At 41.5% G+C, this 12,733-nt stretch overlaps 2 protein-coding genes across 2 annotated transcripts in view; one reads left to right on the forward strand and one right to left on the reverse strand.

Annotated features, from left to right (window-relative positions):
* Positions 1 to 894: 894 nt before the first annotated feature.
* Positions 895 to 6,027, reverse strand: LOC118403601 (clavaminate synthase-like protein At3g21360). Its single transcript, XM_035802369.1, has 5 exons — positions 5,465 to 6,027; positions 2,981 to 3,163; positions 2,285 to 2,411; positions 1,600 to 1,775; positions 895 to 1,178 (listed from the first exon to the last, which is right to left on the reverse strand). The coding sequence occupies exons 1-5, from the start codon at positions 5,984 to 5,986 to the stop codon at positions 1,050 to 1,052; spliced, it is 1,137 nt and encodes a 378-aa protein (XP_035658262.1). The 5' UTR covers positions 5,987 to 6,027; the 3' UTR covers positions 895 to 1,049.
* Positions 6,028 to 7,099: 1,072 nt separating this feature from the next.
* LOC118403585 (cholesterol oxidase-like) overlaps positions 7,100 to 12,733 on the forward strand; it is an 8,651-nt gene continuing 3,017 nt past the window's right edge. Inside the window, exons 1-8 of the mRNA XM_035802331.1 lie at positions 7,100 to 7,208; positions 9,141 to 9,253; positions 9,872 to 10,031; positions 10,410 to 10,520; positions 10,849 to 11,071; positions 11,188 to 11,336; positions 11,883 to 12,046; positions 12,429 to 12,562. Coding sequence (XP_035658224.1) covers positions 7,155 to 7,208; positions 9,141 to 9,253; positions 9,872 to 10,031; positions 10,410 to 10,520; positions 10,849 to 11,071; positions 11,188 to 11,336; positions 11,883 to 12,046; positions 12,429 to 12,562 — 1,108 coding nt within the window. The 5' untranslated portion in view covers positions 7,100 to 7,154. The remainder of the gene's footprint in view (positions 7,209 to 9,140; positions 9,254 to 9,871; positions 10,032 to 10,409; positions 10,521 to 10,848; positions 11,072 to 11,187; positions 11,337 to 11,882; positions 12,047 to 12,428; positions 12,563 to 12,733) is intronic.

Here is a 12,733-nt window from a genome sequence, read left to right on the forward strand (position 1 = left end):
CTGCAGCGCAACTTCCGGTTTTGCTATCTCGTGTTCTGAACACGCTATGGTCACGATTTTTGAGTGTTAGATAGCTCTTGTGCTCAGGAATAAGTGACATAAGTTTTGGCCCCCTACCGACTAGGTTTGGGATAGCAGGGGCATTTTTGTCAAAAACTTCTGAAGAGGATAACTCAAGAAGGGAACAATGGATTTTCATTATTTTTGGTATGTAGGTACCTTAGACAATGTTGTACAAGATAAGATACCAATTATGCAAAATAGGAGTAAATTTGCATAATTAATGAGAATATTCTATCATGGCAGTTTTTTCAATGTATCTCTTGTCCCGGACATGATATAGTCTTGACATTTGGGTGGTAGATAGCTTGCAGTGACATGACAAAGTGGGGCAGATTTCAGCCCCCTAACATGTAATTTCGGAACTGCAGGGGCGTTTTTGTCAAGACATTCCAAAGTGGATAACTGCAGAAAGGATTGACGGATTGGCATCATTTTAGGGGTGCAGGTAGCTTAGGCAAAGGTGTTCATAATGATATACATGTTATGCAAATGAGGACCATATTTGCATGATTAATGAGGAAATTGTATAATACCATTATTACTAATAACTGGACTTGAATAAATGTAACACTTATTAATTATGATAGATGGAATATAAGCAGATACCAAATATGGTAATTAGGAACTTATTTGCATAATTTATGTAAAAATTGCAAAGCCGCTTTAAGTCTAATGATTGGAATTTTATACTTGTGACATGTGTACGTTAGTCAATGATGAACAACAACACACATAAATTATGTTGATGTCTTAGTCAATTGCATGAAATTTACAAAAGCTCTAAATTTTCATGGAGGTATGAGGTCGCCGAACTCTAGTTTTTCATATATGTTGAGGTGTGCGGTTTTTTTTTTTTCAGATGATCATTACCAGCATTACTCAAGAATCTCTGCTGATATTAAAAAAAAAACACATTTCTCGCTAAACTTTTTGCTCAATATGGCACATATGTATCATGAGAAAAAGTAACAGAATTTTGTGTGCTGTTAGTCTTCCTTCATGGTCATAGCAAAGGCGAGTTTCCGTGGCCCAGTGAAGCTGAGTCTTGCGTGTTGACAGTACATGTTGTTCAGCACTAGCAGGTCTCCCTTCTGCATCTGGAAACCCACGGCCACCTGTAGAAACAAGCAACTCTCAGTCAATCATCTGTTTGTGGTGGTTAATGTCTAAAGTTTGCTCCTACACAACGACTTTAAACTGCACACACTCAACATTCATATTTAATGACTCACTCGTATAATATTGTTAACAACTTGACATACATTTAACAATTGATAAGTGTAAACATGTGCATACAGATGACAAGTGTATGTAAGTATATGACTAGTACAGTACCTGCGATATCATGGCGTTCCGTATACGTATATGCTGTGGGACCTTATATGTGAGAATCTGACTAGTACAGTACCCGTATTTGCTGAAAAAGTCCTAACTTATAGTATGTGGGGATATTACCAGTACAATAGAAATACCTGACATATGATATCCCGTATGTGCTGTAAGACCTGATATTTGAGTATAAGACTGGTACCGTACCTGCCATATGACGTCCCGTATGTGCTGTAAGACCTCAGGCTCAATGTCCGAGCCGTCTCCGTAGTAGGTGTTGTAGGGGTAGAGGTGGTCCGGCAGCTCCTTGTTGCGCCAGTAGGGGTGGAGCTTCAGGTACGACACGTTGTTGAAGTGGGCAGAGTTGAACCACAGTTCGGTCCCTAGTCATTGAAAGATGCAGAAAATTTCAGATAGATACTTATTGATAACAGAAAAACCATGCCTGTCGGCAAGCCTAGCCACGTTAGTGTTACATTTCAGGCTAACGTCACATTTCGAAACCGACGCCCGGCCGGGCTGCTTGTGGTAACAAAAAAATAGAAAAAGTATACGTAAAAATATATAATACTATTCTCTTTACGTCTCGTGCTTTGATGTCTTTTATACCATACTTATCGTTCCCGAAAGCTGCCCGGCCGGACCCCAGTTTTGAAATGTGACGTAGGCCTTAACGGTACATTGTACATGTACAACTACGTCACCAAATATGAGGTAATTGTCGAGAAACTGACGAAAAAAAAATTTGGTCGCGCAAGGAGCGTACAAGGGTGTCCGTATAAATTCCACGTCAGCAAGTGTTCTCGGGCATTTCGGCGCAGGCTGTGTGCTCTGGCCAATTTTGGTCTCAATGAGAGCGGCATCTAGTGGAAAGGGAGCGAAGCACACCTACCTCTGTACGGTCGCAGTGCAGGCAGGGTTATCCACCGCAAGAGGGCGCCGTTGTCCTCCCATTTCCAGTTAATGTTGTTAGCTGACAAGTGTTCTTCCACCTCTTTTCGGTCGTCCGTTTGAAACATCTGTGGACGGATGAATACACTATTCATTACTATTAAGGTGCAAAAGACTTTAAGTGCAAAACACTTGTCACTTGGATAGATGGATATCTATAAGTGTCCTGCAAATTCTTGCCCAAAGTGACAAAAAGTGACAAACAATGGTAAATAGTACCAATAGCAAGCGACTGCTCTAGATAGTCTAATGGCTAGCTCAGGAATGTGACTTATTGGATTTGACTTCTTTACCTAAGACAGTGGAAGACGAAGAATCCTACTTTTTCCGCAATGTGTGGGTTCTCCGATGTTAGTGTTTTTTTTTTTTTGGAGTTTTCTTTTTGTCTTGAAAGGTGGAGAGATTGTAATGGACTTTGGTGGCCGGCCTCTTTAAAGAGCTTTTTTTCTTGATAGTAGAAAGGGCAGTTTGAAATTAAATACGTTAGATAGATAGATAGATAGATGGCTTTCTTGACCTTTACCCATCTACCAAATATCAGCCAAGGTTTCTCGAGTTACACTGTTAACAGACAGACACAGACAGACAAACACGCTAAAAACAAAACCTTCTGGCGAAGGGGAATACCAGTACGTACATATTGCCATGAGTTGTACCCCCCAGGAGTACGTGTCGGCACGTAGTGCGTGTACATGATGCCGAGCCGACGGAACTTCTCCACCACGTCCCCGTCCAGACGCGGCAGGATCTCCCGTACGTCCGTGATGACGGACTCTCCCCCGGCCCCCGGCGTCGGCGGCTCCACACAGAAGAAGATCACCTGTTGAAACAAAATTTCTTCTTGATAAAAATTATATTCATTTGTCAAGGCTTTTGCAACTAGATAAATCCTGTATTATTGATTACGTCTGCCCATATGTTTACAACTGTCTTAAAAAGGGAGAAGAAGTTGAACCTGTACATACCAGTACATACTTAACCCTCAAACCACCGTATGGGGTCAAAACTGACCCCAGGCGTATATCTATGTGTGCCATTATGACATTTCTAGTCGAAAACAAATTTCCTTCCAGGAGTTTGTTTGTATTATATGTTCTATAACTTCTTATACGTTTTTACCGAGATTGGCTCATTGTTGATTAAGTTATCCAAGAAAGTTTATGCATGGTCCAGTGGGGTCAAAACTGACCCCAGCATTTTTTTAAACCAACCTTTGCGACCCACACCTAAACTACTTATCGTAGGATCATGAAATTTTCAGAGAATGATGTACATGTAAGCAAAAATTATTGTAACAACTTTTGTGCCATTATCATCTTATATAACGACATTATGACGCCATCTGGGTAATCTCGGTCGCCATCTTGGATTTTGGCTGATGACGTCATCAAATTATAATAAATTATGAATATTGAGTCATAAGATTTACGTTGAATTTCATAAGATGTGATAAACAACTGTTATTTGCTAAGAAAACCTTAAAACTTAAATGTTAAATACAAAATTAGAAAATTTCGTAATAAATTTGTCTGTCAGAATTCCTTTGCCATTGCAACATGAAAAATGATGAACATACTTTGTTCACTTAAAATGTTTGCTTGCAACATTTTCTAAAAAGTTACCAAGTTTGGTGGCCCTAGCATAAGCCATTCAGGCGCTATACAGCATTGAAGTTGGTACAGGCATCAAAAACATCCTACCCAGTCTGAATAGCATTGGTGAAAAATGTGGTCCCCATGATCTTTTGCATGAATTATGATGATGAGCTAGAAGTATTCTCACCTAATCATGTCAGATTGTCCCAGATAGATTGATGAAACTATACATATATACAAATCACATAAAGAGTCACACAAGAAACTGTATTTGTACAAAACGTTTTGGGGTCAGTTTTGACCCCATACGGTAATCTACGTCACAAAAAAGCTACGTTGGTTTGAGGGTTAACTGTTAGTCTCTGTAGATGAAATTGTGCCTTGTCACTATGACCTGTACTTAGCACTTGTTTGAGCATAAATGTACAGTAAAGGTCTTTCATTCATTCATTTATTTGCTTTGGGGCAGACGGGGACAATTTGCACGTGGCACTGCACTCAAGTTATCAACTTATTTCAACAGTGTCACATACACAGTATAGACAAAAGGTAAAGGTAGTCTTTTACCTCCCCGACAAGTCATGTACCCATTTTACACCTGGGTGAAGTGAAGAAGGTCGTGTAAAGTGCATTTCCCAAGGGCACAACGTCGAGGGAACGGTGAGTATTGAACTCGGGACCTATGGGGGTTCTGAGTCCAACAGTCTACCAGAACTTTACGCCACACACGACGCCGCAAAACAACATTGATTACCTCAACGAAAATATTCCCTCTGTGTACATCAACGCCATTCTGTCTTCCATTTTGAATGTTGATAAAGAATTGAAAAGAAAATGAGGCATTGTTAGGCCTACGCCACATTTCGAAACCGGGGCCCGGCCGGGCAGCTTGGGGGAACGAAAAGTATGATATAAAGAACACCAAACTACACAAGACCAATCGGAAATGTATTTCAAGGTTAAATTATGGTTGAAGAATGGAACACAAAAATCCAGCTAAAATCTGTATCATGTTTCCCCGCATTCTTCTTTAGAAGATTGAAGGAGAAGCATGCATGTCAAAGGAAATGTGTTATCAGACAACTCCACTCTCCCTTGTCTTCAGACATTTAAAAGACGCCAGACAACTGTGGAATGTTCCATACTATCTAGATATCATCTTTCTGAATTACTAGTAATGAGAATAGTCGTGTGCACTATTTGTGTACGTGTAACTATATTCTTTTTACGTTTACATTTCTATTTTCGTTAACACTAACAGACCGAGCGGTCCCAAGTTTGGACACGTGACATAGGCATACTGGAAACAACAGTCTGAAAAGCCTCAATATTTGTACGGAGAGTTTTCATTATACGTATATATTCGCCACTGACTCTCCCTTTAGTGATTGCATGCTATCAACATATCACAAAGACTAGACCCCCTCAGGTCATATCATTAGAAGGACCATATGTTTAAATATACAATTCTCCAGCCGTCTAGATCTGAATAGCTACATAACAGATAGTCGCAGTACGTCACCCACCTTTTCGGGAAAGTAGTTGGTGTAGGCGAGCTCATTGTGAGCCTCTATACACCACTCCGGAGGCTGGTCGCTGGCGGAGTAGACAAAGTCGTCAGTTTGATGCCTGATTGCGTTTCCGACGTATAGCCCCACCTTCAGCCCGAGGTTCTTCACGACCCTCGAGAACTCCTCGCTTGAGGAGATCGGCAAACCTCGGAAAAGCACGCCGCCCTCGTCACGCTTTCGGAGCAACTCGTCAATGACCTTGCTCATTGCCGAACCGCACTCTTCGGGAGAGGCGTTGACCTCTTCCGTGGACTCGTACACGAAGGGGAACCCGTCCCTCGGTGGGGCTAGAAACTCGGGAAACTTTGGGCTGTCAGAGCCCACCAGCATCGGCCTACCTCTAATAGGGACCGTTTGAGCGGCCCATGGAACTTTCCTCTGGACAAGATTTGGTACATTCCCCACAGGAGACGTACAAAACTGTCGAAAACGCAGAAATTTGGCGAACATTGTGCATCTGGAGGCGTGGGCCTGCATCGTGTGGCTTCAGTCTGGTGTGACTAAAGTGGCTCAGACGTCGGAATCAAGCCAGTAGAGGATTAGATTAACTAGTTCAACAGGTTTTTCTAACATCACAGACAATTTTTTCTATTGTGAAGAGTCCATGACCGTGAATAACACCTAAGAACCGAAGCGTGCCCTGCATGGCAAGCGACGCCACCACAGCAGCAAGGGTTTTTTTATGAGTCATTTCATTTGTATAATTGATATTTGCAAAGTTACGTTACTCTCTTTGTCGGTCACGTATATATAATATATATGTCTCGTGTGAAAGCGTCTTATCATGGAATGTAGAGTATCTAGAAAATTCCCTTTTAATGATGCAAATTGATTAGCTCCTGATTTACGTAATGGCATCGAAACATGTCAAGCATAATTAAAGATATCTACATAACCAAAATCACGACGTGGACAAACCACTTCTCAAGTTATTCTCTTTCATACTTCTTGATCTCAAAAACAAATTCTATCTTTACATTTCCGAAATCCTGAAAGGGGCCAAAACTTCTTCTTGAGCCCTAGACTACTTCGCCATGAGCCCAAGACTACTATAGAGCCATAGGTTGCGTACAACACGAGATATCAAAATCGGAAGTTCTACTGCAGTGCCACTCGAAGCTACCAGGTGGTCTATATAATCAAACTTGTCCTTGGTTTTGCCGACATCTACCTACATGCCAAATATCATATATCAGAGTCATCTTCTGCTTCTAGATGTAAACAAAATCAAAGAAAGGAAAAAAATGTAATACTGTAAGGTCCGGCCGGGTATGCCATGAATTCCTAAGTATCTGACCCTTGCTCAGGACAAGGATCAGTTACAGCACTTACCTCCTTGTTTACAGACTAGCTCTAGGCTATTGGAGCACAGCCATAAAAACAGAATCGGCTTGTAGTCGTTATTCGATCCGTACCACATGTGTCGTGAGGTCAAGGTCACGGTGTTGTACATGTGTGGCGAAGTGAACAACTGTTATGTTTGTTTGTTATGTGTTTTTTTCTTCTTATAATTTCTATACTTTCACTTCTTTAGTGGAGTTTGCGTCTTTTTACTGCCATCTACTCGTCTGGACACATAAGTTGATAATTATATCCGGGTCAAGGGGTAAGCGAGGCTATAATTTGCTTGTGTTTGTATACAACAATGGCCGCTAAGATCTGTAGCTGTCTTAAGGGAGGGGAGACACAACATCCAAAGGTATGTTTACAACACGGAGAACTGTTTGCAAGCAGACCGTGCTTGGCCGGCACAGTTATATGGGTGTTATTTACAGTCTGTTTATAACATATCACTCAGCCACCCAGAAATTTGATCGGGAGTTTGCAATTGAGACATTGTGTTCCGGGGGACAGAGATATTACAGTATAAGCACAGGATACCGTATACGTTAGGGGTAGTTTCAGCATTAGAATGCGTCAGGAAGCTGACTGTATGTATGGAGAACAACGTGTTACTTATTTGGAGAAATTAGCTCACCCATTAACCTTATATTTTGCATGGTACTTAGACTAAGTACATTTTTGACGCTATGCATTTGCTTGTTAGTTGCAGCCATTTACCTGTGCAACGTTACCACCTGTCAAGAAAAAAAACCTAATCTTCTTTATTATCCCATGTCTAGATCCGGTTTAATAGTGATATATACGTAGCCCAAGTCATCCAGGATCAAAAGTCTTTTTTCTCCATTAGTACCGATATAGTAAATACTGCTACTGCAGATAATATCTAGGATATTTAGGATTGAAGAATGCGTGCCCCGAAACCATTATCTGTGCATTGGCATGGAACAGCGTGGTTCACCCCTAGGCCCTGGACTTAACCATTCTTACCTTGTGCAACTTGACATATAACTACATGTAACTGCCGCCCTGACGTCTGTACACCAGTCAAATGCCCTAATGACTTACCTTACTACTGCATATGTCAAGTATAACATTGATAAACAACTTCTTGTGTTCTTCTTAAATCCTTGACACATACTTGGCAAAGTGTTAAATTCGGACAGGTCTATTTCAAGAATGTGTGCTGGTAGCAGAAAACTCCACACAAAGCATGGGCAGCGCAATTTGAGCTTCTCCTTGCCTTCTGTCTGTCTAGTATCGCCTAAGGTCAGTTGTCTACCCCGTGTAAATGCCTCTGCTCAAAACATACGCCCATTGTCTGCATACGAGAGAGATGATTTATAAGTAACTGAACCCAGACATAACCTGTTAAAACACGTCCATATGTTGTTTGACAGTGGGGTTGGACTCTCTACACCAACGAAATCATTTCATTTTAGAGCAATATTTCAGAAGTTAGTTGCATGTATATAGTACATACTTAAAGATTAAGACAATGCATTTCTTAGGCAAGCCTTCAAACCTGTTGACCTTTAACAGGTCAAGCTGTTGTTATGAATGGAACTCTTCGATGTTGAACATTGAAGTTTATGGGGCCCCGGGAGGGGGCGTGACCGCCGAAGCAGTCACCTATAAGGAACGTCTTGGTTGTATTACTTCATGCATGCAGTGTAGAATAACGGACAACATTTCATTTCATTGAATGGGGTGTAGGGGGTGTGTGGGGGGGGGCATTGACAGTCAACGTCAACGACTCCTCTGGAATTAGAATTCGTTCAAGAGAAATCTGCTATTGACGTCTTGCATCACAAGAAGGTTCAATGTGTTTTTCTATGTGTATGTTTGCATATATGTAATGTATGTATGTATGTAATATCTATGTATGTTTGTATGTGAATAACCAGTATAACTCGAGGAGGCCTGGATGGATTTTATTGATATTTGGTATGAATACAAACCGTCCAGGTAAGGCCTACGTCACATTACCAAACTGAGCCCGGCCGGGCTGTTTGTGAAAACGAAAAAAATAGAAATGTATACATAGAAATATACACAAATTATGTCCCCGACTTATTTCTTTACGTTTAGTTTTATGCATTTTATGCCATACATTTTTATCCCGAATGCTGCCCCGATTTGGAAATGTGACGTAGGCCTATGTTAGGAAAGCTGTTCATTTTCACTGTGGTCACTATTCCTTTACCCTTTCCATATTTAACATTCAAGGAACACTCCTTGAATGTTTAATCTTGAACTCTTTGCCACAATATCTTAATTCCCGTTTCAGTACACGTACAGTCGACTCTCTAAGCCATCCACCACAGGCATCAAGGACAAGTACAATGTAGTTGTGATCGGGTCAGGGTATGGTGGATCCATCGCGGCAAGTCGGGCATCCAGGTACGATCATAGTCTGTAGTCTTAAGGTCTCACTTATGCATTACTCCGAGTGGGTACCTGTAGTAAAAGAGTGTCGAGTCAAAAAATAAACTGCTGCATGGAGGTGAGAAATTACCTTTCAGTCAGCACAACTGATCTCAAAACTTATGTTGGTAAAAATTTGTTTGTAATTGAAGAAATTCAGCAGGTTATGTTTAGCACCCGCGCACGGAGAATACTCTGTACGGTGTATTTGGCACTGTTCATATATGTTACTTACTTGAATGCAGCGCCACATTGTTCTTGTCTGTCCCAAAGCAAATAAAAAGTAAAAGCGACGTAGCATGTCTAGAAATCAAGATACCAAAGCAGGAAATTCCACTGCAGTACCATACCAAGCCGCCATGGAGCTCAAAATCTAATTCTATCAAGGTCTCTTCAAGATCTACCCACATACAATCCATCAATACAATCTATCAATGCGTTCTGGAGTTATGCTCGTAAACTACACACACACATACATGCACACTTAAACGCCACCGAAAACAAAGCCTTCTAACAAAGATAATAAACGAAGGTAGAAATATTAACTTGTGGACCACAGATTGAATCTTGATATGAACTTTGACCTGCCCACAGAGCGGGGGTGTCTGTGTGTGTCCTGGAGCGGGGTAAGGAGCTGCAGCCTGGAGAGTACCCGGATGATATCCACCAGGTCGCCAGGGAGACACAAGTGGAGATCAACACAGGAGATTCCATCATCGACGGCAAGCTCGGACAGCCCACGGATCTAGTGGATGTGCGTATTTCTTATCTTTACTATCTAGTTGGTTACTAGTATATTTCTGCGAACGTTTCAATGATTGTTTGCAACTTTGCACATAGTAGACGGAATGGTGATATGACAAAGTTTCGGTTAGATTTTTCACGTCATGCCATATGCATGACATTCATGGCATAGCCTTTTCTCAAACATGTCTGAAATGTTTGAATAATAACGGAGCAGTTGGTGTTTGCTTCTTGGCTTCTTTGTACATAAAGACAGAATGAAGGTATGACAATGTTTTACGTAGATTTTATAGCAGTTTTTCTCATGTCACGTCATATCTTATATGCATGAGATCTATGGCATAGCCTTGCTCTAAACTTGACTGAAATGTTTTTGTTTTGTAAGCAGATTATCGTGAACCATGACGTCACAGTTGTAAAGGGATGTGGACTGGGAGGAGGATCTCTGATAAACGCCAATGTCGGGCTGGACTGTGACCGGAGGGTGTTCGACGATGAGGTTTGTTATACCGTGTTGAGGATCACGCGATTGTGGCGTAATATAGTGTCCGCCATGTTGTGTGGATCAAAGACAGATACGCTGTCAAAATCCCAAGGTTGTTTTAATAATGAACTAAATGAAAGAAATTTTGTGCCAAATATTGTTTCATGCATACTCACCTACACATTGGCTTTGTTGTACCCAATAGAACAGTAGATGTAGTTACCATTAGGCTTGATTTTGATACAGGATTGATAAATGTAAAGCATCATCCACGCCGTGAAGTGCATGAAAACGTGGATACTTTGCATCATTTTCTGTCATTTTTTTAATGTCTGAATTGTAGGCTTGGCCCAAGGCATTTCGCGACGACCTGGAGGCCGTGAATGGGGTTGACCGGGAGCATGCCTGGCAAATGCTCAAGCCTGCCCCATACCCCCGTAAGTTCCCCCCGCTGACCAAGATGGGACAGTTGAAGAAGGCAGCTAAGTCAGTAGCGAAGGAAGTTCTGGACATCGAAGACATCGATAATGTTTTCTACAGGCCGCCTTTGTACGTTAATTTCAAAGGTAGGTGCACGTGGAACTTGACAGTACAGCCTTGGCAAGGATGTTTTACGGTACCAGAAGTTTTACGTTGTGCATGTGTAATCACAACTGGTGATATTTCGATACATCTCACTCAGATACGAAGTCTAACCACGTGGGTGTACCCCAGGAGGCGTGTGTCGGGTGCGGGAACTGCTGTTCGGGTTGTAACTACGGCGCTAAGAACACACTCATCATGAACTACCTACCTGACGCCAAGAACCATGGCGCTGACATCTTCACTAAGGTAAGTGCTATCTTCATTCAAGATGTTTAAAAGGCGATCGATCTCTCGTCTTACTTGCCATGTTGATTTCAGATTGCCTCTCCTTCCCTCCCATCTTTCGTAAAATCTTGTAGTATCTTCTGAACACATTTTACAAGCATCGAAATTTTAGTATACCCCCTATTTACGTCTTAACACGACAACAAAGCTGGAATGTAAACAAAAACTGCGGCTTCATGATCAAGTTCGTTTACTAGTTACGTCGCTTGAAAACTTACAGGTAATTTGGTCTGAAATTAACTCCAGGCCTTTTAGAGCTGTTTCGTTGAAAGTGCATCGCTTGATACTCATGTAGTTTGATTTGATTTGATTTATTCGGCTGTATAGTGAGAAATAGAGCCAGGGCTACCCAACTAGCCGGAGGCTATTATCAAGGGCTAGCCCTGGTAAAAGTACAATATAACATTACATTTGTCGATACATGAGGTTTGTTGTTTGAGCTAGGAATACAAGAGTAATCTATTCACAAACGCTGTATTTCCTTTTTCTCAAACGTTATATATACAGGTTGAGGTTGAAGCCATTGAGAAAGACGGCGAGGACTGGCGGGTATGTTACGTCACACACGCAGACGGCATCACAGGGGAGGAGCGGACTCTTCGCGCTGATGTCGTCATTCTTGGCGCAGGCGCACTGGGATCGACCAAGGTTTTACTCAACTCAAGAAAAAGGTAAAAAAATATTTTGACACATTATCGGGATTGCAAAACTCTTCAGAAAGTATTGCCTTTCCATATGCTTTACATTTAATGGGGGGGGGGGGCAGTATGTACCTGATAATGAATACCTTTATTGGTACCCTCTGGCAAAATTATACCAAACTGCATAATTGGTGCAACCTTTTGTAAACGTTTACGAAATGTAGCCTAATTGAATTGGAGCATGTCAAAGACAGCACCTGCGACTTGCAATTGCTGTTCAAAAGTCATTCTGATTATTTATGAGTTCCTTGAAGTTCATCTGTGAAATGAAGTTTGTTAAATCTAAACCTATGTCTTACTGGAAACAGCAGGACAATGATTAATATTCTTATATTTTGTGCATTCATTTTAGAGGCTTAAACCTGTCGGATCAGTTGGGAGAACGCTTCAGCACGAACGGGGACACCATCAGCTTCAGCTATGACGGCACTGACCCGGTGGAGTCGGTAGGACTGCCGCCTGACTTTGATAAAAAGAAACCCGTGGGTACGTACATGCTGTTACCATTGTGAAGGCAAGGTTATGTTATTAACTGTGTCTACATCTTTGCTTGAAAGCCACATCTGAATTGGTGTTGTCCGTTTTCTAAAGAATACATCAATGTTAACGATATGCAAGTCTACTCATAGTCCAGTAATAAGCCCTTAAAAGATTTGC

The sequence above is a fragment of the Branchiostoma floridae genome, chromosome 16, assembly GCF_000003815.2.
Source record: "Branchiostoma floridae strain S238N-H82 chromosome 16, Bfl_VNyyK, whole genome shotgun sequence".
Taxonomy (NCBI): domain Eukaryota; kingdom Metazoa; phylum Chordata; class Leptocardii; order Amphioxiformes; family Branchiostomatidae; genus Branchiostoma; species Branchiostoma floridae.

What these genes read in the sequence shown, in the direction of transcription:
- LOC118403601 (XM_035802369.1), bottom strand. Translation starts at nt 5,986, where the DNA reads ATGCAGGCCCACGCCTCCAGATGCACAATGTTCGCCAAATTTCTGCGT. An exon ending in GGTACAACTCATGGCAATAT is followed by an intron (nt 2,412 to 2,980) that starts GTACGTACTGGT and finishes ATCCGTCCACAG; the next exon opens with ATGTTTCAAACGGACGACCG. An exon ending in TGCACTGCGACCGTACAGAG is followed by an intron (nt 1,776 to 2,284) that starts GTAGGTGTGCTT and finishes TTCAATGACTAG; the next exon opens with GGACCGAACTGTGGTTCAAC.